Source organism: Bacillus rossius, chromosome 1, assembly GCF_032445375.1.
Source record: "Bacillus rossius redtenbacheri isolate Brsri chromosome 1, Brsri_v3, whole genome shotgun sequence".
NCBI classification, from domain to species: Eukaryota; Metazoa; Arthropoda; class Insecta; order Phasmatodea; family Bacillidae; genus Bacillus; species Bacillus rossius.
Window position 1 is genome coordinate 371,400,871 of NC_086330.1, and position 22,550 is coordinate 371,423,420.

General features: G+C 38.8%; 1 protein-coding gene across 5 annotated transcripts; it reads right to left on the minus strand.

The window, feature by feature from the left end:
• Positions 1-418: 418 nt before the first annotated feature.
• Positions 419-22,353, minus strand: LOC134528460 (transmembrane protein 183). 5 transcript variants are annotated; one of them, XM_063362096.1, is made up of 7 exons: positions 22,153-22,340; positions 16,465-16,554; positions 14,562-14,699; positions 13,762-13,974; positions 8,622-8,771; positions 6,213-6,522; positions 419-3,439 (listed from the first exon to the last, which is right to left on the minus strand). In XM_063362096.1, coding segments are annotated over exons 1-7 (972 nt in total). In that variant the 5' UTR covers positions 22,223-22,340; the 3' UTR covers positions 419-3,438. The 5 variants fall into 5 exon arrangements, with proteins under 5 accessions (XP_063218166.1, XP_063218163.1, XP_063218164.1 ...); XM_063362093.1 differs by having other exon boundaries at positions 13,762-14,207; XM_063362094.1 differs by having other exon boundaries at positions 419-6,522; positions 13,762-14,168; positions 22,153-22,353.
• Between the last annotated feature and the right edge of the window lie 197 nt (positions 22,354-22,550).

Sequence of the window (22,550 nt, forward strand, 5' to 3'; positions counted from 1 at the left end):
ACTGTACAGTCCATGACTCGCCTCCCCGAGGGGGGTTTCTCTTCCTGAAAGAGCTGGCTTTTACCAGTGATGCTAGCGCGATACGTCCACCTTGTCTCCACGCTTCGCAGGAGACCGGCCTTGCGTCATAACTAACAACTTCTAGGGATACATTCTTTAGGTCGAACCAATACTTAATCAAGCTGGACAGAATACAAATGATTCCACTGTGGTAAGAGAAACATTATTTCCCGACAACATCTAACAGAGACAGGTGTATGCTGAACAGACCTACAACAGGACCAGCACGGAAACTTCAGCCAACAACAGAACACGACACCACCACCGTCGCAGGACAGGAAAGGTCAGGAGATGGAGCGTGTAAAAGCTCACTGTAAACTGGTGTAGAGGCAGGCATACAGAGAATAACACGCACAAGTATTTATTATAAATATATTTATGACACTTGACACGAGCACATCATGCGTACACACAAATAACACTACAAGGTAACATGGACACATGCTTTAACACAGCGGCATACGCAAGGGTTAGGCTGGAAGTCGTTAAAACTTGTTCTTGGAGTGTCATTTTCACTTACTATTTATAGCACCACATTTCACCTATTGATACAAATGGTAGTCCTGTCATGGAAAATTTTTTTTTCTGGAATAAATTGATAAAATTTTAACAGCTTCATAAGCTAAACAGCATCTGGAGCCTAGTCTGTATACGCCACTGTTCACACACACACGCATGCAGCCTCCAGAGTGTCCCCCCCACACTCGTCGAGCGAGCACGCGTCCAGTCTGTGTTCTGCAGGCCTAACTGTGTAGTTGCAACAAGACACGCATGGTCACTATCGACAATTCTTCCTCTCAAGGAAGCCAATCGGAACCCTACATCAGGACGGGAGATGTTGCTACGTGAGCTGAACCTGACATCTCAAAAAGCTATAAAACTCATGTAAATATGATAAACAAACAGCATTCCCTTCGTCGAGTCCACTCGGCCAGAACGTTACTTTTCTAGGAGGGGATGAATATACACAACAAACAATTACTACTGGCCAGCACTTTTCCCATTTTTGTAATACCTTTCTTGAAATTCAGTTGAGAATTGACGTGTTTGAATGACACTTTCACTTAGAATTGGCCTTACTTTTACACTCCACAGCAAAAGCCTTTTTCCTCCTTAAATAATTACTCCCGCCTAAAATAAAAATCCTGAAGACTTCATGAACCACTTACTTAACCATTGGCTGTCTCAGGCTCGTGAATACATTTCTGTAATGCTGTACACAATGAAAATTGTTGGCACGACAAGACAAGCTTGCCCGAGCCTGAGTTTTACTGAGATGCTAAAAAAAAGTGTGTCTGAAATCAGTTCTATGAGCAAAGCCATCATAAAAGGAGCCATCACCGGAATGTGTTTGACGTAACGACAGATCAAGAGGGATTTAACGTGCTGCTGTTGAAGGAACAGCAACCATTTGGTTAGCGGTCTCGGGAAGCCGAGGCAAGCGTCCCCCCCCAGCTGCCCGAGGGAGGTTCGAGGCGTGGCAGACCACAGACTGGCCCGCGGCTCGCTCGCTGGCGAATGCCAAGCGGGAGCGACAAGGTACAGAAGGCTGCACGTCCAATCAGACAGCGCTGAACATCGGTAGCACCAGGCAACCACACGTCACGCGTCAAGGTCCTCGCCGGGGGCCGTTGCGGTTATCACAGACTTGATCAGCGCCCACGCGTCACTGAATTAAACACTAACAAACGTAACAACTACTTTGGGTAGCCACCTTCAAGTCCTCCTCACGACAGTACTCAGTGGGTCTTGTCACAGCACGTATGGTTACAAAGATACTCTCGCTGTAGCTAGAGCGAAGGAGAGAGGAGAGAGGAAAAACGACACAGCAAATATCACCGGCTTCAAAGAATACTCACTCACCAAACAAATACATTTACTATTATTACAGCATTAACTGCGTTACATTTTTGCAATTGATTCCACCTTGCCTGCAATTTTAGGCAAGATATCATGTCTCCATTGTAATTTTACATATTGGCATAAAAATTACACAAAAATTATTAATTTTTATGTAATCAGTTAGGTACTTAAAATCATTGTAAATATTTTAATTTACTATTCTGAGGTCTACTCAGAGAGAAAAAAAATGTGTGTACAAGGCCACAAGTTCATTCCTTTTGATAAGTAATCAACATTGTATGCTTAAGATCGTTACATATATCATATAAACAAAAAATAGTTTTGCAAGCATGTGAATGCCACAGCTACCAAACTGTTTGTTGAGAACCAGCATCATTACCAGTAATAAAACAATTCATACAAGTAAAATACTGGAAAAAAAAAAACCCTAATACACAAACTATGAATAAAAATTTACAGTTTATATGAACACAACTCAGATGCTATTGATTAAGTAACAAGTAACTTTTGTAAAAGAAAAATCTAGAAACAGAAATGGCAGTTCTTGCTATAAATGCTACAAAACAAATGCAGAGGAATTACTACTTCCCTTTACAATTATATTTACATATTATCAATATCACTTATAATTGCATCAATTTCAATAAGATAATTAATAGCTAATAGCAATAGGTATTAAATATAGTCATACTAGGAAACAATATGCTATTTCTTAAGTAGACAAATTAATGATGTATACACTGAATATATCACAATTATTATCAACAAGAACAAAGTTTGAAGTTAAATAAACCTGGAGTGTCTAACAATGTTCATTTTGTTTATATGAATTTAATGCACTAGTTTAAAGTGAAAACAAAATACTGAATTACTATCAATTTAAATTTTTTAATACAATGCATCACATTTATTCAGTCCTACAGGATGTTTTGGAATAGATATTAAATAATTCAATGTAAGACGACCTCCAATGCTGCAATGCATGTCAACCATAAATGTAAGCACTACCTTGGGTAAAAAAAAGGGAAAGATCAAACAAAAGTCCATCTTTGAATTAAAAAAAACTCAGGAACATTATTAATTTAGATTGAAAGATAAACATAAAATTATTTACAGTAGACATTGATAATTCAGGACATTTGGGTCTTTGCTGGTTCCAGATTACGAAAGTGCCAGACTATCAGGTGGTATCCCCGGAAATAGCTAAACGCCAAGTTGTAGAGCAAATACATCTGTAAGATGGTGAGTGGCAACAAATATTGCTTAGCAGGAATAAAGGATAACTAAATGAACACAAACACAGGTCAAAACTAAAGACTCGTTTGTACACTTCCGAACGATCTCAACCAATCCGGATTCATGCAAAACTACTACTACTTACGCGTGTGAAAGTGTTTTTTTTACCTTGGCTAAGAAGTATAGCCTTTTAACTTCAGTTCTCTCACTTGGCTAAAGTCAGTCCATTCCTCGCAGGTACCGAACCATCAGCCATTCCGACAGTTGGATGCCGGACCATCTGCAGTATTAAATGTAAGACAACACTAACTGGGATTAAATTGTCCAAAAAGTGGCCAATCTCACATGAATTTTCATTTCATTAGTTCTCTGATAAAGTTAGATTATAAATATTAGTGCTATTTACTTTTAAGTTTCATGTAATATTTATAAACCAACATTAAAATCTTCTATTTGTTTTTTCCACATGCATAAAATGACTCTTGACAATATTCTAAAAATAATTTTTAGTTAACCTGCATGAAGATCCTTCCTATGAGGTACACGTTTGTTGTGAAAGTACCCTTGGAAACTGTACACAATATTTTACTGGATAAACACTGTATGCAACTATATCAGCCATGTCTGCGAATAATTAGTCTGCCATGCTAATGCTGTTTGTATAGTCTGTAAGCATGGCAATATACTAACAGTCAACACTGCGCTACTGTAATCGTAACATCACACACTGTTCTGTATCGAGTCAGCTTGTAAAATTGCAGAATTCCTGCCCCCCCACTACCAATGATACTTGAATAAGAATGTTTTATGTTAATGTTTTTTTAAAAATATTTTATTATTTTTATTAATGTTTCTTTTATTACGCATAGGTATTGCAAGTATTTAGTTTGCATTTTGAAAGTGAATATTATTAATTTCGGTTATATTATGTAAATGTTTTATTGTTATTTGTTTACTTTAACATTTACAATTAACAGGTGTATTAATTACGTTATATCAAAATTTTAAGGCATATTCTGGGTAGTAAGACTGTATGGAACATTCGAGGACATTCTAGAAGGTTTTAAAAGGAAGGAAGACACGGGCACGCCACTGTCGCCAGCCAAGTTGTTTTTCACGCCTCAAGTTAGCATTTTTTGAAAAAACCCAGCACGTGGACGCACGACTGCGCAGCAATAGGCAGGAACTTTCGCCGGGCGCAGTCTCGCCAGCCAATCAGAGCGAGTCTTGGGGTGGCATGACGTGTCTCCGGACTTCTAGAGTGAAACATACTGTGTTGCGACTGGTTGGTCGGCCCACGGGGTTGCCTCCCTTTGCTATGGCTTTGCAGAGGAAGGAAACTGCGTGGTGGGAGTTAGTCGTCGCTCGATCGTCGCAACGTGCGACTACTCGCCAAGAAAAATGCAATTAAAGAGGTAACTTACAAACTCAATTTTGTCAAGTGTTTTAAATGTATTTTGTTATTGTTCCGGGTTGTGTTGCCGGGCCAACCTGGAATGTGAAAAGCTGGTTGCTAGTGTGTACAGCTGACTAGACGTCTGTGTCCGGCCCATCGCCTGCTTCCTACGGGGCATTTGAACGCCTCTGTGTCGCGATCGCTCGTCCTCTGGCCAGTGAGTAGTGCCCTGAGCCACGCCAAATCAAATTTGCACAGTACTGTTTGCGCCTGTAACTTTGCAGGGTTTCATTTCCACATATATGTCCCTTAAAAACTTTTTCCGCTACCCATTTATTCATGCCCTGCAGTTTGAAAACATCCTGTACAAATTATGGTTGTGTTAAACATCTTGCCGCTGATTCTTTCCGCCATGTAACTAGGGAGAGGAAAATGGAGTTTATAATTCTTGCTTCTAGCATTAATTTAAATATTAAAACAGAACTGCACTTAAAAGGATTGAAAATCATTTCTCTAAATGAAAGTAGTCTAAGAAATATAAAAACTAACCTAAACTAGGATGATTCATTTTCACTATCAAAAATGGAAATGGATACTGTTTGGATTCCTTAGGAATGAGTATCTAATCGTCGATGCAATTGATTAAGACGGAGGGTAGACTATCATGTCACCTCAAGTACATACATACATATAGCTACACTTTGCTAGGCAAGACTCCTTGTGCTTAACTGAACAACCCTACACACACGCAGTTGTACACTGCCGGCCCACCGGAGTGCCGGACGGGACTGCCGGTAGCGCTCGGGAACACCAGGACGCTGCGCTGCAGACAGGGAACTAGGGAACTAGACCGGTAGTTGTGGCAGCGACTATCTGTCTGGGGTGGAGGGGTTGGTGTGAGGGGAGGTTGTCCACACAATACCAGTCTCTTGAGGGGTGGGCGAGAAACCATGCATTCACAAATGTGGAAGAGGATAGGAGGGTGGGTACCATTCGTCCGTACACATACATCAGTCTTTCCGCAATCATAAGTTAACTTCAGCACAAAATCTGACAATGGAATGTATATTTCTTTTGACAAAGTTTAAATATGCTAATATAATAAAACCGTTATCACCCGATAGTGTCAAGTTGGTTTAAATTACGGCAAATAACAATTTTTTTTAAATTTTGAAACCTCCGATTCTCTCTCTAGCATAAAGAGAGGAAACGTTGCTACTCTACACTGCCAAACACTCCAGTTGTCTGTTAGCAGGCGTCCTGTGCGACAAGTCAATCTCCACTCAGGTTGTCCTACGAACCTGGATAAACTATAATTCCAATTTCATGATAAATATTAGACCTCTGTAACGACAAAAATTCCACAATTTTTTTTTTTTTAATTCAGTAGCCTATCACCATGGCAAGAATTGTCCACAGAATCTAAACATACATTTAGAAACTCTTAACTTGGCCTGGTCTGGTTCACCCTACATTTGTCACCTTATGTTCTGGTTTGTCTGAGATTTCAGGATACATCATGTTCAAGAAACTTTCTTCAATTTAATATTTGAAATGGGCTACCTAAAATTCGTTTTTAAAATGGAATAATAAACCGTGATAGCTATCGAACCGCAGCACATTCAACAGAGCTCGGCAGTTAACGTGTGTGACTTACCAGACGCGAGACAGACAGGAATGCGGCGGAGGAGGAGGAGGAGGGGCTAGTCCAGCTCTCGGAGCTGGGGACCGCCGGCGGCGGGGTACAGGGGGTGCCACCAGTCCAGCACGCGCAGCTCCGACACCAGGTCCAGCACGGCGAGGGTGGCGTCCATGACGGGCGTGCCCGGCCAGAAGCAGGCGCGCGCCGAGCCGAAGACGAGCTGCAGGCGCTGGGTGGAGCGCGAGCCCTGCCCCTGGGTGACGCAGGCGCTGCAGAGCGTGAGGCCCAGCACCAGCGGCACCGACACGTAGTCCTGGCACGTCACCTGACGCAGCCACGCACGCCGTTACGTTACGTTACACCCTGCAGCCACGCCCTTTCACACGGGCACCTGACAATGTCCTAACAGCAGCTACACAAGCAGACCAATGATAAATACAAGTCGTTGCCCGAGAATTGGAGTGTTCTATGTCCACTGAAGTCGGAACTGAGATATAAGCATTTGAAAGTTCAAACAACTATGAATATCATGACATAGAACAAAATAATATTGGTCTTACATTAAGAACAAACATTTTTATGTGCGTAGACGTGTGTGGATATAGTACAAATGAATACTAATATTAATTTCGTGTCCATAGCATAAAAAACCTAAAAAGTGGACATAGAACACTCCGATACTCAGGCGGCGAAGTGTCAACAGCTGGCCCTACGCCATAATAAAAACTCGGGACTTAACTGCAAGCAGCATCACAACAGGTGTTTGAGTTGTAGCACGTCTGCAGATCACGAAATACATATTATATGTGTTTCGTCAGTAATTGCAGCCTGACCTGCAGCGAACATGATCTTCACAACAACAACAGGTTTCGTTATGCCGGAACCAAAATTGGCTCGGATTTATTAATCTTTACTATAAGTTGTGGAAAATTCTTGAAAAATTTTATAGTTGGATCCTATTAAGACACAGAATTCCCTACATAATTTCTTTCATAAACCTACGCAGTGGAACTGTGATATTCACACGGACCTTTGTTAACAGCCGACTCAACAAAAACTCACAAATTTCCAGAGCAATTCCTATTTTACACGAGCGTTTTGTCTGTACACAAGCATGGTAGCCAGCTGAGTAACAACCACTCTACATGCTTTGAACAGAGGCAAACTTTCTGAAACCTTGGCGCCCTGTCTTGGAAGGTTCAGGTTCCAACTGTCCGTTTGCAGGTGTGTCAACCCGGTTAATGACCCTCTTCGCGGCGTTGCGCGGCGGGGGCGGCACGATATCACCAAGTTCGTCACAGGCAGTCACGCCTCCTGTCAGCTACGTGTCAGTTAACAGTTGGCACTATAAGGGCAGTTGTCGGTGTGCGTCAAGGGGACCAGATTCGGGTCATTTGTGTCGGGTACAATAAACGGCCTTGCACCGGGAACTGTCTCGACGGTTCGTTCACGGACCGGAACCCTTGTGCATTCTCCGACAGGGAGCCCCTGCCACGTCAGCGGCCCTGAAAGACAACTCGCTCACACCACCCATGCATTGGCTGGCTTGCGGGGAGGCGGCCAATGAGATCCCGACGAGCATCCCGACCCCTCGCCCCTTCCCGAGGAAGGAGCACCTGAGTATAGGGCCAGCGCCCAGGCAGGTAACATGCCTCACAATTGAGCTCAAAAGTTTTTATTAGATAGTACTTTTGTGCTATAAAGTTTTACAAGGTAAATGTTCGTGCATTGTAAACTTTATAAGCAAGATGAATTCACATGCAGCCATACATACGGTGAAATTCAACGGAGTAGGAAACATGAAAAGGAAAAATTTTCAATGCAGAGTTTTCTTAAGCCCACCGCACACGGTACAATATTTTATACTAGTTTGCTTACTGGTTTCTGTACTGTGTAGGCTACAAGCTGAAACACTAGGTGCGCTACAAATTTCTGCTGCACACAATTCTAGATGCCTTACTAGTTTTGTTAAGAGAATATTCTCCACAACAAATTTTTATTATGATAATTCACACTTTTTACTGCATTCAAACAAGGCTCTTCTTTGTCTGCATTTATTAAAACAGGGAGTTGGTCATTATTCCATTTCTTTCCGTCCATGTTTATCACGACATGGGCGCTCAAAAGTGTAAGCAACCCCCCGTGCTGTTTTCGTGAGTTCTGATTGGCCACTCCTTAAATATTGGAACACAGCAAGCAACGAAAATAGGACGCAGTCTATTACGCAAAACCAGTAGCCCAGCTCGTACAGCTACTAGTATCCAGTTTGAATTCGAGTGAAGAAACTAGTAGTAGAGCCAGTACGACTCCTAGCTTACAATATTGTAAGGAATATTGTACAGTTTGCGGCGGGCTTTAGATGGGATTGACTGCACTGAGTCGTCGACGAGTTGGTAAAGAGAGAGGGGGGAGAGGTTGGCACACCTGCAGCAGCTTGCAGCCCTCCTCGTGGTTGGCGGACACGTCCTCCAGCATCTCGAGCAGGTCGGGCTGCCGCGCCGCCGGCCCGCCACGCCCCACCACCACCACGTGGCGCTTCAGCTTGAAGTAGTAGGTCCAGCTGCTCGCCGCCTTCTGCACACACATACACGCACGTCCCGTCACTTCATCAGGGTGTCCACAAAGGAAAAAATATTTTGTACCAACTTAAGGCGAGAAAAAAGTACTAGATTAGAAAAAAAAAGTACTGAATTATAATTTGTTATGGTTTTTTTAACAATTTAGGAAGTTATTATGACATTGCAATGCTCAAACTTAAATATATCACACCACACACACACACATACATTCTAGTTTTTTAAAAATAATTACCGCTTAATAGGGCTGGGCGATTCCACAGATTTCATTTCGATTCGATTCCGATTCAAATTACTGTAAAAAATTGAAATTTCGATTTCGATTCAATTCTTTAATTCTAGAGCAAATGCATAAGGTAAACAAGTGTAAAAAAATTTCTAACAATGTAGGCAAACATTCTTAGAATCATTACTTAGTGAAGTCCAAATGTCTGTGGTTAAAGCTATGGAATTTACTCTGCCGTCAATGTCTGTTGCCAGTTTTGTTTTTATTCTTTCAAGATGATGTTCATAAAGATCTGGAATTACACGCCTTACAAATGTTCTACGGTCAGGCATGCTATATTTTGGTTCAACCAGTGACATGAGGTCTCTAAAACCTGTATCTTGGACCATGCTGAATGGTTGAAGATCTGTTGCCAACATTTTGCCTATTGCACTGGTAATGGAAATTGCTCAGATGATCGTTTGGATATTTTTCTAACCTAGAAAATGCAGTTTGCTGGACAATTTTCTGTTTGGGTACAGATGAAGATGGAAGTACCACAGATTTCATTTGAGATTGCAATTTTAAAAATTCGCAATATACATCAGTGTGTTTTGCGAGATGTTTAACCATGCTGGTTGTGCTCCCATGAACTTGTTTAAGTTTGTTGCCATATGTTTTGCATTTTGAATGCGTTTCTGACACTTTTTCGTAAAATTTCCAAACCGCACTTCGACCTTTAAATGCACCTTTCACGTTTTCACTCATTTCTACAATCAGCACAAAGATGGTTTTCACACTAGAAACTCAACACGGTATTGGACGTGACAAAATAAAATAAACATGATGGATCATTTCTCATTTCCACAGTACTAACGCTCTTGCATTTTCCATTAATGTCGTCGGCATCTGTGATACTGCAGTGAAGGCATATATGTTAAGACAAAGAAAAAGAACACAACTACCACATGTGTAGCTATCAAACTTCCTCACTTAAAAAAACACATAAAAGCGGAACCCGGAACCAAAACAAAGTGGTTATCACAGATTTAGTGCAACAACTGCACAGCTTCGATGGAAGAATCAGACTTTTTTATGTCCAAGCCGTGGTACTGAAGTCTGCCACCATTAGCGCTCAAGTTGCAGACAATTCGGCAGCCATTTTGTAGAAGTGTTGCGTGCACGTCGGTATCATATCTATGAAGCTAAGGTAGTGTTTATTTACCGCTTTCGGTGTTTGAGGTTATATTTACAGCCCAGAAATGAAATTTATTAGCCGATTGGTTCGTGGACTTTCCTATTGCATAATTGTGTTTCTCGGCCGTTTGTAATAAAGATATTTTTTTTTTCCCATTTTGAACAAAATGAGTGTTGTTATTTAGAGGATTGGAGGTAAATATTGCTTATGAATCATGAGTGTTTGGCAGAACCAATATTCGTAGATATGAAGAACGTCGCTAAATGGAATATTCGTTGAGGATTTACGTACATACAAAGTTTATGTGCAATTTAACGGAATGTGTGGAAATTGTCACCATGCAAATGACCTAGACAAAGTTCGAATTTTTCGAATCTTAATTTTAAAGAAGAAACGATTTCGATTATTTACGGAATCGAATCGAAATCGTAATTTTCGATTAATCGCCCAGCCCTACCGCTTAATAATAAAACATATTAGAGTTACAATAATATTATTATATTAAAGGAAAAATGTACTAAGTCTGTACTAGACAGCTAAAAAAGTTATGAAAGTACTGGATCTAGTACGAAAGTGCTAACTGTGGACACCCTGCACGTCATGCCAGCACTGGTCGCCACTGATGTTAGCTTCTTGGCGAGCACAGAACAAGGAGGGAGATTATAGAAGCGCGACTCTCGCGGTGGGAATTGAAACCATGTTCCACGCGACACGTGTCGCTATCTGTCGGGCGGGCCTGTGACTACCAGCAAGTAAAAAAATCAGAATAGAGGTTCTCAAACAAAGTTTTTTTTTTTAGCTAATACTTTTTTTTTTATTTGGTTTTATTTAAGTTATATTGGCGGCGCAAAAATTAATTTAATCGATGCGATAATACCTAATGCTGTTTTGTAATAAATAAAGGAGTAGAAGGTGCAAAAACTCATTTTATTACACACCACAAAATTAGTGGCTACCTAAATAGAGTGAGTTTAATTTTCTTCCTCATGAAACAAAAAGGAGGCAAGTGTGATTTCTCAAGGTCAAATGACACTCTGAAACAGAAGTTTTAAAATCAGATAGTTAATCTATACTAAAATAAAAATGCCTACACATAACTACTTTAAAAATTAAAATTCTTAAAGTGTTATGTTATGAAATAAATATTTTATGCATCTGACAATTTATTTTGTATATTTATTCGGTAAATATGTTTGGAATTGATCACTTTTTTTCCTTCACTGGTACAATTTTAGCAACACACAGAAATTGCACAAGCGAAGCCGCAGGTTATTAACTAGTTCGCTGTAATAGTTCTCTTGTGTGCGCTGCACTCTATACACTGCACACTTATCAGCACGGCGTGGCACTGCGTTAGTTACTCAGCACGGAGATAAAAGGGAGCTGTTTTTTTTCCCCTGCTGGTCACGATTCCCAGCGTTCTTCCGAGCTACACCTCAATTGTATTCGTTTAGCCGTATTCATGTTGGTACGCTGTGTATGCAAATAGATCACATCTGCTTTTTGGAACAGAATAAATGGCCTGTGGCATTTTAGTGCTTCATCAATATTGAAACTTGCAAATTGCCAAAAGCAAAACTGCCAAATCATCAAGTAAAGATGGCTTTGCGTGAATGAAAAATAATTTCCATTAATAAAAATGTTGGCTGTGATACTAATACTTCATTAACAACATACGCCTCCCGACTTCTGACCATATCGAGCCCGGGGCAACCCCGCCCTGGCCGCAGCAATGGAAGCAGCATTAGAGTGCTGTATCAGTTGTCTGCGATTCTATCACCGAAGCTGGCAGATATTGTTAATGACCACAGCGTTTCGGCACAATGGTGAACTATCTGCACCAATAAAATGTTTTATATCAGATACAGTAAAATAATATAGACAGATAAGGGTACTGTCGTTTATTTGTTTGTTAACGTGATGAGGGTAAAAATTATTATTTTTTAAGTCAAAATTTGTACATTTAAAGCATATATTTGTACTCTGGGGGTATATGACACCATTTTACAACATGGTAACTTTTAAGTATTGCAAGTTTTTGAATTTGTTTCAACTTTAAGAACCTATTTTCTAGCTTCTTCGCTCGTAATAAAAAATTACTTTGTAAAACTTTAAGACAATGTTCTTGGACTTCTTTTATTAGAAGAAATTAATATTTTCAACATAACAGTTTATTGTTTTTTAATTAAAAAAAAAAGGTTCAAGGATTAGTATTCTAGGCCTTGTAAGAACAAACTGAAATTCTAACATAATGGTATAAAAGCTCTATACAAACACATAAGAGTGACATGTACATCACTGATGTTGGAGCCAACTATACTTCGTGATAAATGGGGATGGTGTTCTTTATCTGCACATGATTATAACTAGGGATGGTGATTTTTTGTTTTCGCGAAATAGATGCGAAAATATGCTAAATTATATTTTTTCCGCTATAAAATGTGAAATCTAGACTATTCCGAGATAAATGCGAAATCAAAGTAAAAAACGTAGATTCGTCTTCACTCTAGACAATTTATTTACCGATTGTATTTCGTTTCAGTTCAGTATCAAAAGAAACCATCATTTTATGGCATATTCAGCACAAGTATCTTATTGTCAAGTCATTCACAACACTATTGTTCGTAAATATTGAATGAAGAATGGCCATCCGTGTCTCACGATTGTAAACAAAGCAAAGAAAAACTAGCTGGAAGATTGTCCGTCATCTTGCAGAGTACAAGTTTTTAGGCCACCATATTGCGACATCTCTGCTTCGCCGCGCTAACAATTGTAAGTTCCATTTTCTGGCTGTGTTTCACGTGAAAGCTGCGTTCTTGTGTAGTCTGTGGAAGGTGGTGTGTTTACAAATACGTGCATACTCGTGAATGTGTTGTATACTGTTATTTCTCGTGGTAAAAATGGGACGAAACGTAATTTCCATTCGCGATCGCATAAATGAATACAAAAGAGAACAGTTCTACGAAAGTGATACAAATATTTTAATGTCCAATTTATGTAATCGCCGTCTGGAGTGGAAAAAAAAAGATGTACTTGAAAAGCACATTAAATCTGAGGGACATCAGGCTACAAAAAAAAAATTCACTGAGAAATCGGATGAAGAAAAAAAGTTGGTAAAATGGCAAGCAACGGTTTCTGGCATGATCAAAAACCAAAAGAAGGCGAAATTTGAAAAAAAAAAAAAAAAAAAAATTAAAAAACGAGTTTCAATAACATTATTTGTGCACTCTACATAAACTATGGCTAACATATTTATTGTAATATTAAGTATTCAATTTATTGCACTCATAAGTGCTAAAAAGTTGTTTGGAAACCTGCCAAGATAGGCTATCTTTGTAGTTGTGGTAGATCTTTATTTCTGTGATTGTTAATAATTAATATGTGTATTATTTAGTGCTTTTTTAAAAATATACTTTTCTTCAGTAATGTAAAATGAGAGAATTGGCTAAATCTTGTTTTTAAAAATGCTACAAAATGCTAAATTTCAAATTCAAAATGCTAAATGTTATTATTTTAAATGCTATAAATCACCATCTCTATTTATGACAATCGGAACAAGTTCCCAGAAAGGCGGGCGGGGCGTACCTGGTGCCACATGAGCACGCACCGACGCCTCAGCAGCGCCTCGCTCAGCTCCTCGAAGGGGCGCGGCGCACGCGTCCGGGCCACGAAGGGGGGGTACGTGTACTGCAGCGAGCGCACCACGCGCGCGCGCAGCCCGTACAGCCGCGCCATGCTCTCGGGCTGCAGGGCCTCGGGCAGCTCCGCCAGGCCGCTGCGGTAGTGCCGCCGGTACAGCTGGAACCAGAACCGCGCCGATGCCGCCACCTGCAGCGCCGCGCGGCAGATGCAGGCGAAGCGCGACACGTCCTCCGGCCGGATCCACTCCGAGATCAGGAACCACACGTCCAGGGGGTACTCGCGGTCACCGAGACCCGCGTCGCCGGACGCGCGCTTGCGTCGCCGCGCGGGCCTGCGCGCCGTCACCTCCGCTGCGGGCCGGACACAACACACCGCGCTGAACCTTCCACCTGCAATAACTTCTCTTAAGGAAGAACTTATTTAAGAAACTTGCAAACTATCATTTATGTAAAAAAAGAAAACAACTCACAACTAATTATAATAGCCAGATACAGTCATGTCCCAAACAACACAACACATCGCACCTTCCACTAACAATAATTTTCTCTGAAGGAAATATTTATACAAGAAACTTACAAACTATAATTTATATATATAAAAAAAAATTAAGAAAAAATACTAACGCCTTGTGAAAAGTAACCAACTCAAATTTAAGTAGAAGTTCTGAAAAAGTTGACCTCACGAAATGTAACAAAGAAAGAGCTTGCAACAACCAGCACGAGGCCAGCGCGGGAGAGACTCACGCTCGGAGACGTCGCCGTCCTGATCCTCGTCCTCGTCCTCGTGATCGCCGGCCGCGGCCGGGAAGCGGATGTCGCCCATGAGCTCCTCCAGCCTCTCGTCCCAGTGACGGTCATCCTGGTGCACGGCCAGGTGTCTCACTGCGCACACGGCACGCGCCTCTCTACTCGCACACACCCTCCGCAGTCCGTTACACGTACAACTGATGCCAGGACTGGATCTAGACCCCCGTCTGCGACGCCCTCCTTCGGATGGTCTCCCGACCCGTCTCGAAACACGGACCAAGGAGTCTAACATGTGCACGAGTCATTGGGTTGCACTAAACCTAAAGGCGAAATGAAAGTGAAAGCCGCAATGTTGCGGGCGGCCGAGGGCAGAGGGTTAAATTCTACGGGCGAAGCTACCGCGTGAGCGGTTGGCTCGTGCCGGCCTGCATTCCCGGGGCGTCTCGTCCTCATTGCGAGGTGAGGCGCACCTAGAGCGTACACGTCTCTTTGAGTATCTCCAACTTGCAATTTTTTACCCCAAATTTTCTTTTATTCAAGAATAAAAAATACCCTTGATAATTTCTCTTTGAGCATCTCCAACTTGCAAGTTTTTTTACACCAAATTTTCTTTTTTTCAAGAAAAAAATACCCTTGATACCTTCTCTTTGAGTATCTCCAACTTGCAATTTTTTTTCCCCAAATTTTCTTTTATCCAAGAATAAAATACCCTTGATACCTTCTCTTTGAGCATCTCCAACTTGCAATTTTTTACCCCAAATTTTCTTTTATTCAAGAATAAAATACCCTTGATACCTTATCTTTGATTATCTCCAACTTGCAATTTTTTACCCCAAATTTTCTTTTATTCAAAAATAAAATACCCTTGATACCTTATCTTTGAGCATCTCCAACTCGCAATTTTTTACCCCAAATTTTCTTTTATTCAAGAATAAAATACCCTTGATACCTTCTCTTTGATTATCTCCAACTTGAAACTTTTTACCCCAAATTTTCTTTTATTCAAGAATAAAATACCCTTGATACCTTCATTTTGAGTATCTCCAATTGGTATTAGCCATTAGATCATGATCAGACATTAGCCACACTGCGACCTTATGGTGTTCAGTTGTTCAAGTGAAAACTTCTTCACAGCCAGACAGGTAGGTCGGTATGCGACTTATCAGAGTGAAGTGAAAAATGAGAAAATTAACATTCAGGAGCGGGGGTGCTCAATGACAGGCCGATGGATCTCCAACCCAGCATTTGGAACCAGGGTCAAGGAATCAGTTCGAGCATCAGGAAGCTCATTAGTACAACACACTTCCACTGAATTCTCGGTCGAACCAAGGAGTGAACTAGTGGCAAGCAGCTTTGGTCGATCTTTGATGGAACAAGATGTTCTTGCAACCAGCCACTAATGATATGCATGCTAGGGCTGGATACAGAGCAAGGAGTGGTGGGGGGTGGGGGCCTTTCTCGGTTAGAAGGGGTGCACAATAGACTGAATAAGTATAAAATAAAAGATGGATAGAAAAAAAAATGCAACATCTATTTACCAAGTGAATAAAAATGGTACCTTTCCATTATCTATTTATGTCTTAAATATCGGCCCTTGGAAATGCATAGGATTCATACAACATTAAAGTAAGTATTATTTCTGGGCTTATTTAAATAATTTTTGAATATAGTAATTTAACAAAGCAACACTATTTAAACTATGTTTTATACACTGAAAAATGAACACTCTATTATTCCTATGAATACAGAATGTGAAATAAGACGTACATTCAATACACGGGTAAGAACACGGGGTTTGATGTGTAATGTACGTGGATGCAATGATAGGTTTACCGCTGCAGAGAGGGGAGGTGGCGAAGTAAAGCAGGCATAGGTATGCGAGAGCGCCGCACGCACGCACCTTCCCGAACCCCGTTGTTGGAGGCAGCCTTCCGCAGTCGCCCCTGGCCGGCAGAGACGGGCGAGTTGGCGTAGTCGTTGAGCGTGATATCTGCGCACACAACACACCGTGCTTCGCCTTGCCACCCGGCCCTCAGACGAATGTCACGTGTCGTGCCCAACTGACATGGTGAGTTACGATAAGACTGAGCGTTTCACTACATTATATTTAACACCAAAATGCCAGTAAATATACCTCTCAACACATGAAATTAATCAGTAATTTGACAAAACATAATTACAAAATTACATAAATTACATAATTACAAAAAATTGTATCTTTTACTATAGTAAATTCAGTGAATGTAATTTATGTACTTAGTATGAATTTTATAGCAAAATGTAAAAACTAAACGGTTTGAGAAAAATTAATATTACGTTGTTTGATCTTGCATCTCTTATAACATATTATTAGGGGCAGGCATTTTTCGCGAAAAGATTTGAACACTTATTAGACTGCAACTAGGTATACCCGCACCTGTGGTTTCTTCCTTGTGATTGGTGGCCGTCTGCGAGAGAAGTCATTGACTTATTTGACTGAGCCAATCAGGACGCCCTTACTTCCTCATTGACTCACTGTGATTGGTGTTGTTACAATCAATATGTACCTGGGAGAAACTCACCCAATCACAAAACACAGACGGTGCTATAGTGTTTTAACTTTTATCTAGTCTCAAGATCTTTTCGCAAAATCTGCATGCCCCTACATATTATGTATGTTGTTTGATGTATCTCTTATTACATATTATGTTGTTTGATCTTGCATCTCTTATTATTTACATATTTTTACATAATGACATTGGCTAATTTTTAAAATACCACGAAAATTGCAGATTAATTTTTATACATGCTTCATGTGCCAATCAAAATAAGAATATTTTGGTGCAATAAGTAGTAAAAAATATAGTTTCATATTTGTTGAAAACTACACCACTTTTATAAATAAAGACTAAATATAAAACACCAAACAAAATTTCCTGATTACAAAATGAAATCGACCTAAAAATAAATCCAAGAAAACTTGTCCCTACCAACCGTGTTTGTTAATCGGCTCTCAGCATCAACCAAACTTATTTTTATGCAAATAAACTGATATGGTTTTTGGAAATATGTTATAAATGGTTCATAACATACTAGGCTATATTTGGTATATTACTCTATAAGAAATTGCACCATATCACTCAGCCGTGGCATACCACCTGCTCCGTAATTCTACTTCCAGCCAACAGTGCATCAACTGTGGGAGGCTACAACGATGTTATGTGGATGGGTACAGGCTGATTTGCAGATTAGTTTCGCTTGCTAACTTCTTACATACCAGTTACAGAGACTCATGAACACTCTCGCAAGCAAAACATTTAACTGCTACAGCTATTTATTTTTTTAAGAAAATTAAATTGCTTTCTTTAATTTATATGCTGTAATGTTAATAAATGTAAAATTTTATAAAAATATTTTTTTTTTAAGTATAACATATATAGTTGTATAACAAAATTTAATAAAAATTCATGTAGCCACTTAAATTAGATTAATTTAATTTGAATAGCACACTAACCTTGAAAAAGTTAAAAAAAATTTTAAGTTCAGATTTTAAAGTAATAATTCTTGAGAGTTATTACTTTTAAAACTGAATGTTAGCATGTGGATTTTTAGTTAAAATTTTTGGCACTAATTTATTTATATGGTTATTATATATACTAGGTTTAACTCAAAAAAATTTAATGAATTTTTTTAATAGGAAAACCACAGATCACTCCATACATTTATAATTATTACCTATGAAAATCTCTGCACTTTTAAAAACACTTAGCAGGAAACACCCACAACATTAAAATAAGTCTAAGAGTAAAGTGTTTTCCTTGGCTGATGCGAGGAAATGACGCTGAGACAGCAGGTGTGTGTGTCTGGTGGCATGGATTGAGGGGGAGGGGGGCAGGGGTAGGCACCGTGGATGCTACAAGGGTGCAGAGCAGTTACCAGAGCACGGCTGTTGTCGCCCAGGGCAGCGTTACATGAGCAGGGGATGGAACATGACCGCGATTATCATCCAGCCATTACGTACACTCGTTACAATGTGTGACCGATATAAAAAAAAAAACAGATACTAGCATAACTTTAGCTATTTTTTTTAGTAACATTTGTATTGAATAAAATACAAGGTCTAATCCAGCGTCCTATGGCTCGGCACATTCCGGCATCCGGCGAGCAGGTTGCATAACTGTGCTGCAGGCATTTTTAGTTCGCTCAGAGTTTACCGTTACTGTCAGTTTTTATTTGAGTACATTTCATGAACATATTTCCAGTGAGATTTTTTTAAGAATACCATGCTCACCTGAATTTTTTTAAAAAAAAATACCATGCTCACCTAAATTTTTTTTAAGAATAGCATTATCATTTGTATTTTTTTTATTTATACAGAGCCACTTATTATAAACTCTTTTAAATACCATTTACTGTATACTAATTTTTATTTGGCATTCATGTTAAAACTATAGTGACTTTCCATAATCAAGATAGATTACTAAACTGACACGGCCATAATCCTGCACGTGCTAGATAAGACATTTCACTGTACAAGTATACAAATAATATTTTATAGATAAGACTTCAGAATACTATATTTGGTCTTTCTTCAAAGATTCTAAAATTTTAACAGCAGCACAAATAGTACCTATTGAATACCTCAGTTTACTCCTAACCTGTAATATGTATCGGACACACTCTTGCACATGACAAAATAAACTGTTTGAAAACTTGCAATATATTTGGAATCTTAAAATTACTACATAAAGATCTTTTGCCGTACTACTAGACCTTGATAGGTACAAGAAAGAAAATATCTCAACAGGTAAAAATATCTGCAGGAACAAATTTGTGATTTCCAAATTTTTGGGTAAGTAATTTTATTATTTTGCCATTCATTTTTTTGGAAACAAAATGAATCATGGGATGTCTGCGCTATCTCTTTTTTGTATTTTCTCCTAGTTTTTGTGATAGCAAAGATGATTCCTGGCTGCTCGAATCCAAGCACGGTGGGAAGACCAGCTCCCCGAACGATCCTGGTGGTTTGTTATTTCCTTCCGCTGTACGAACACAGCATTTGATTTTCCACAAGTGAAAAATCATCAACCAGAGCGGAAATCGAACCCACGATCTTTGAAGCACCAACCGAGTCTAGACCACTAGACAGAATGTTATAACACTCACATGTATTATTAATTAGTACAGCTTTATTCCTACCAGGCTTTCTACTCTAATTAAAAATAAAACCTTTTAAAGAACATGAATGACAGCAATCTAAACAGCTGTTTTCCCTGCAAGTAATGGAAAATCCCATTCAAAGCACTAACATTCATTGCTTAGGGGCAAGATTATACTGTGAATTGCGATTAAACTGAAGTAACACTGCAAAAAAGTCAATACAATGCACAACAAAATTAAAGTAAATAATCTATTTAGCACAAAAATGTAACTAAAAACATGAAATCCACCAAAGTTTGACTGCACTTAACTCAAATTATTATTTTTTATTATAAATTCATTGAATGCATTTTATTTAGCATGAATTTTTACCAAAATAATTGAAAAAAATTAGATTGGAAACAATTATTATCACAGTGATATTGCATCAATTTTCAGCAACACATTTTTACATTAATGATGGCACATTTTTTAAATGCACAAAAATTTGCACATGTATATTTTTATTTTGCAGAGTATTTTTTTGTAGACATGCATATTACTAACAATTTTATATTAAGTGCATAATGTGTCCGTAAAAATTGTTAATACTTTGGTGAAAAAAAATATTAATATTTTAGATTCATATTTGCTAAATAATACACTATTTTTATGAATAAGGTCAGTGTATACAAATAAAACCAATAACACCTGTTTTGAAAATGAAATTGACTTAAAAATAAAACCATAAAATATTGTCCCTAGTCATGTGGCGTGGGCTGAGTCAGCTCGTGTCCAAATTCACCTTACAAGAGCTCTCGCCAGCTTCCACCCCTTGGAAACTTCATTGTCACGACTGACGTCACCACGTCACATTCACGTGAAGCGAACCAGTGCACCGAGGTCTCCAACAAGAGGATGTGCCTCTTCCCTTGTAACTCTTAAATGATTTCTCATGCTCAGGCATTTGTAACTGTTAATTTTTGTAATGGCTCCTGCAATTGGCTGCTCACACTTTTTACACTGAACAAAATTGTGGTCGAATACGGCCGCAAGTTTTTAATGTGAATACATTTGTAAATGGTAAGTTCAGAAAAGTACCTAATGCCTGCACTCTTTATATAGCTAGCTCAGGCGATGTCCACTATATTAGCTTTCTTGCTCTCCCTGCAGAGTCTGGTCTGTTCGACAGCGGAGAGCAACAACTTGTTTGAAATCATCACAAGCTATTCTTTCTTCTAATAGTCGTTTCATGCAATTCCAACTGTATAATTTCGCCATTCTAAATTTTATTTTTTTCGCACTATTCGTTATAATTTAGTCTCAATGTTGTTTGATTGTCAACTTTCTTTAACGAGTTTAATTTTCTGCACAACATGAATTTAATTTGATTAAAATTGGTTAATGGGTATATCCAATATCTGCTTTTAAAGTAGACTAGTCACCTGAAATTGAATGTTTGAAAAACTTGCCTAAAATTCTCGTAGTGAAATGTGCATATACACAAAAACAGTTAATAATGGTGCATGCCTAAATCCTTACACTACCTACATATTTATGTGCTACATAAATCACCTTTACAAACGTGCATCACGATTTATAAGATGTATTTACGCCAAAAAAAGGATGGAAATATATTTATTATATTTTTTAGGGCATTATTAATAACTAACTTACTATAACCCAAGCTTTAGAATAATTTTTTTTAGCCTTAGAATACAGTACCATAAATAAGAAAAATATTGTTGGCTTTTTTGCATCAAAGAATATTTTTGCGAGATTACAAATTGACTATAAAAACTCATAATGACATAAGTATGAGGGTATCTAAATTGGAAGATGAACTTTTTAAAATTAAGTTTTGAAGGCCTCATTAGTCACTGGGATAAAGGGGAATAGTAATGAAGAAGGGCTCGCAATGAAACTGTACACAGCCAATGTTAACTGCAGTTCTAGTTTACATAATTATTATCATGAGACATGCCACAAATGATCCTGGATATTGTATTTTGGAATTTAAGTGTTTGGAATAAATTTGAGGCTGATACAGCTACTTAAGTAATCCTGCAAATAGTTTGGATAAAAAACTAGCATGCTCCTAAAATTGTTGGTACTTGTATAACAGACTATACATTAAATTATTTCAGTTTGGTTTTCACTTATTAGGCCCCAGTAGTGAGTGTACGAGATTAGCTGATGATCCCTATGAACCCGCCTACTTCATGGCTTGTAGTTGTTGACGTAAATGTGTAGAAGTATGTGTATGTACATAAACAAAGTGAAATATCTTAAGTTTATAAGAGCTTGAATAATTGTTTAAAATAAGTACTACAATTGGTATAGTTACTAAGTTAACGCTATAGTTTGAAAACATGTGAAAGTGAAGTGTCTGTAAAATTAGTGCAGTATTAAAAATTAAATTGTTCTATAAATATAATCATATGTAATGAAAACTTTGTGGCGGTCTAACCTCCAAAGTTTTTATTCAATTTCTTAACAGAAGTCACTCTTCGCCCTGATTTTTTACTTGTCCCCGACATCTTCTTAAACTAAACAGTTGTTTAAAGAAAAGTTTTTTATTCGACGAGGCATACATAATTACGAAATAGACAGCAACTTTTGCCGTCAACTCTACAGTCATCCGCCATCTTGAACTGTGCAAAATACAGATGACAGCTCACGCAGTGACAAGCATAATTATAGTTTTATTTACTGTGAAACTATTTTTGATGATACAAGTTTTAAGAATTAAAAAAATAAAAACAAAAATTTATTGAAACGTCTTTAGTAATTTATTTTTTCATTTTTAAGGACTGCTACACCTGCGAAGTCTGGGAACAATTCTTGACATTACTTTTCAAAATGGCG

Coding starts and splice junctions, on each gene's coding strand:
- LOC134528460 (XM_063362093.1), bottom strand. CDS start 22,222: ATGTCGGGGACAAGTAAAAAATCAGGGCGAAGAGTGACTTCTGTTAAG. Junction 16,555..22,152: donor ATTGAATAAAAACTTTGGAG/GTTAGACCGCCA, acceptor TTGTGTGCGCAG/ATATCACGCTCAACGACTAC. Junction 14,208..14,561: donor GGACGGCGACGTCTCCGAGC/GTGAGTCTCTCC, acceptor AAGTTATTGCAG/GTGGAAGGTTCAGCGCGGTG.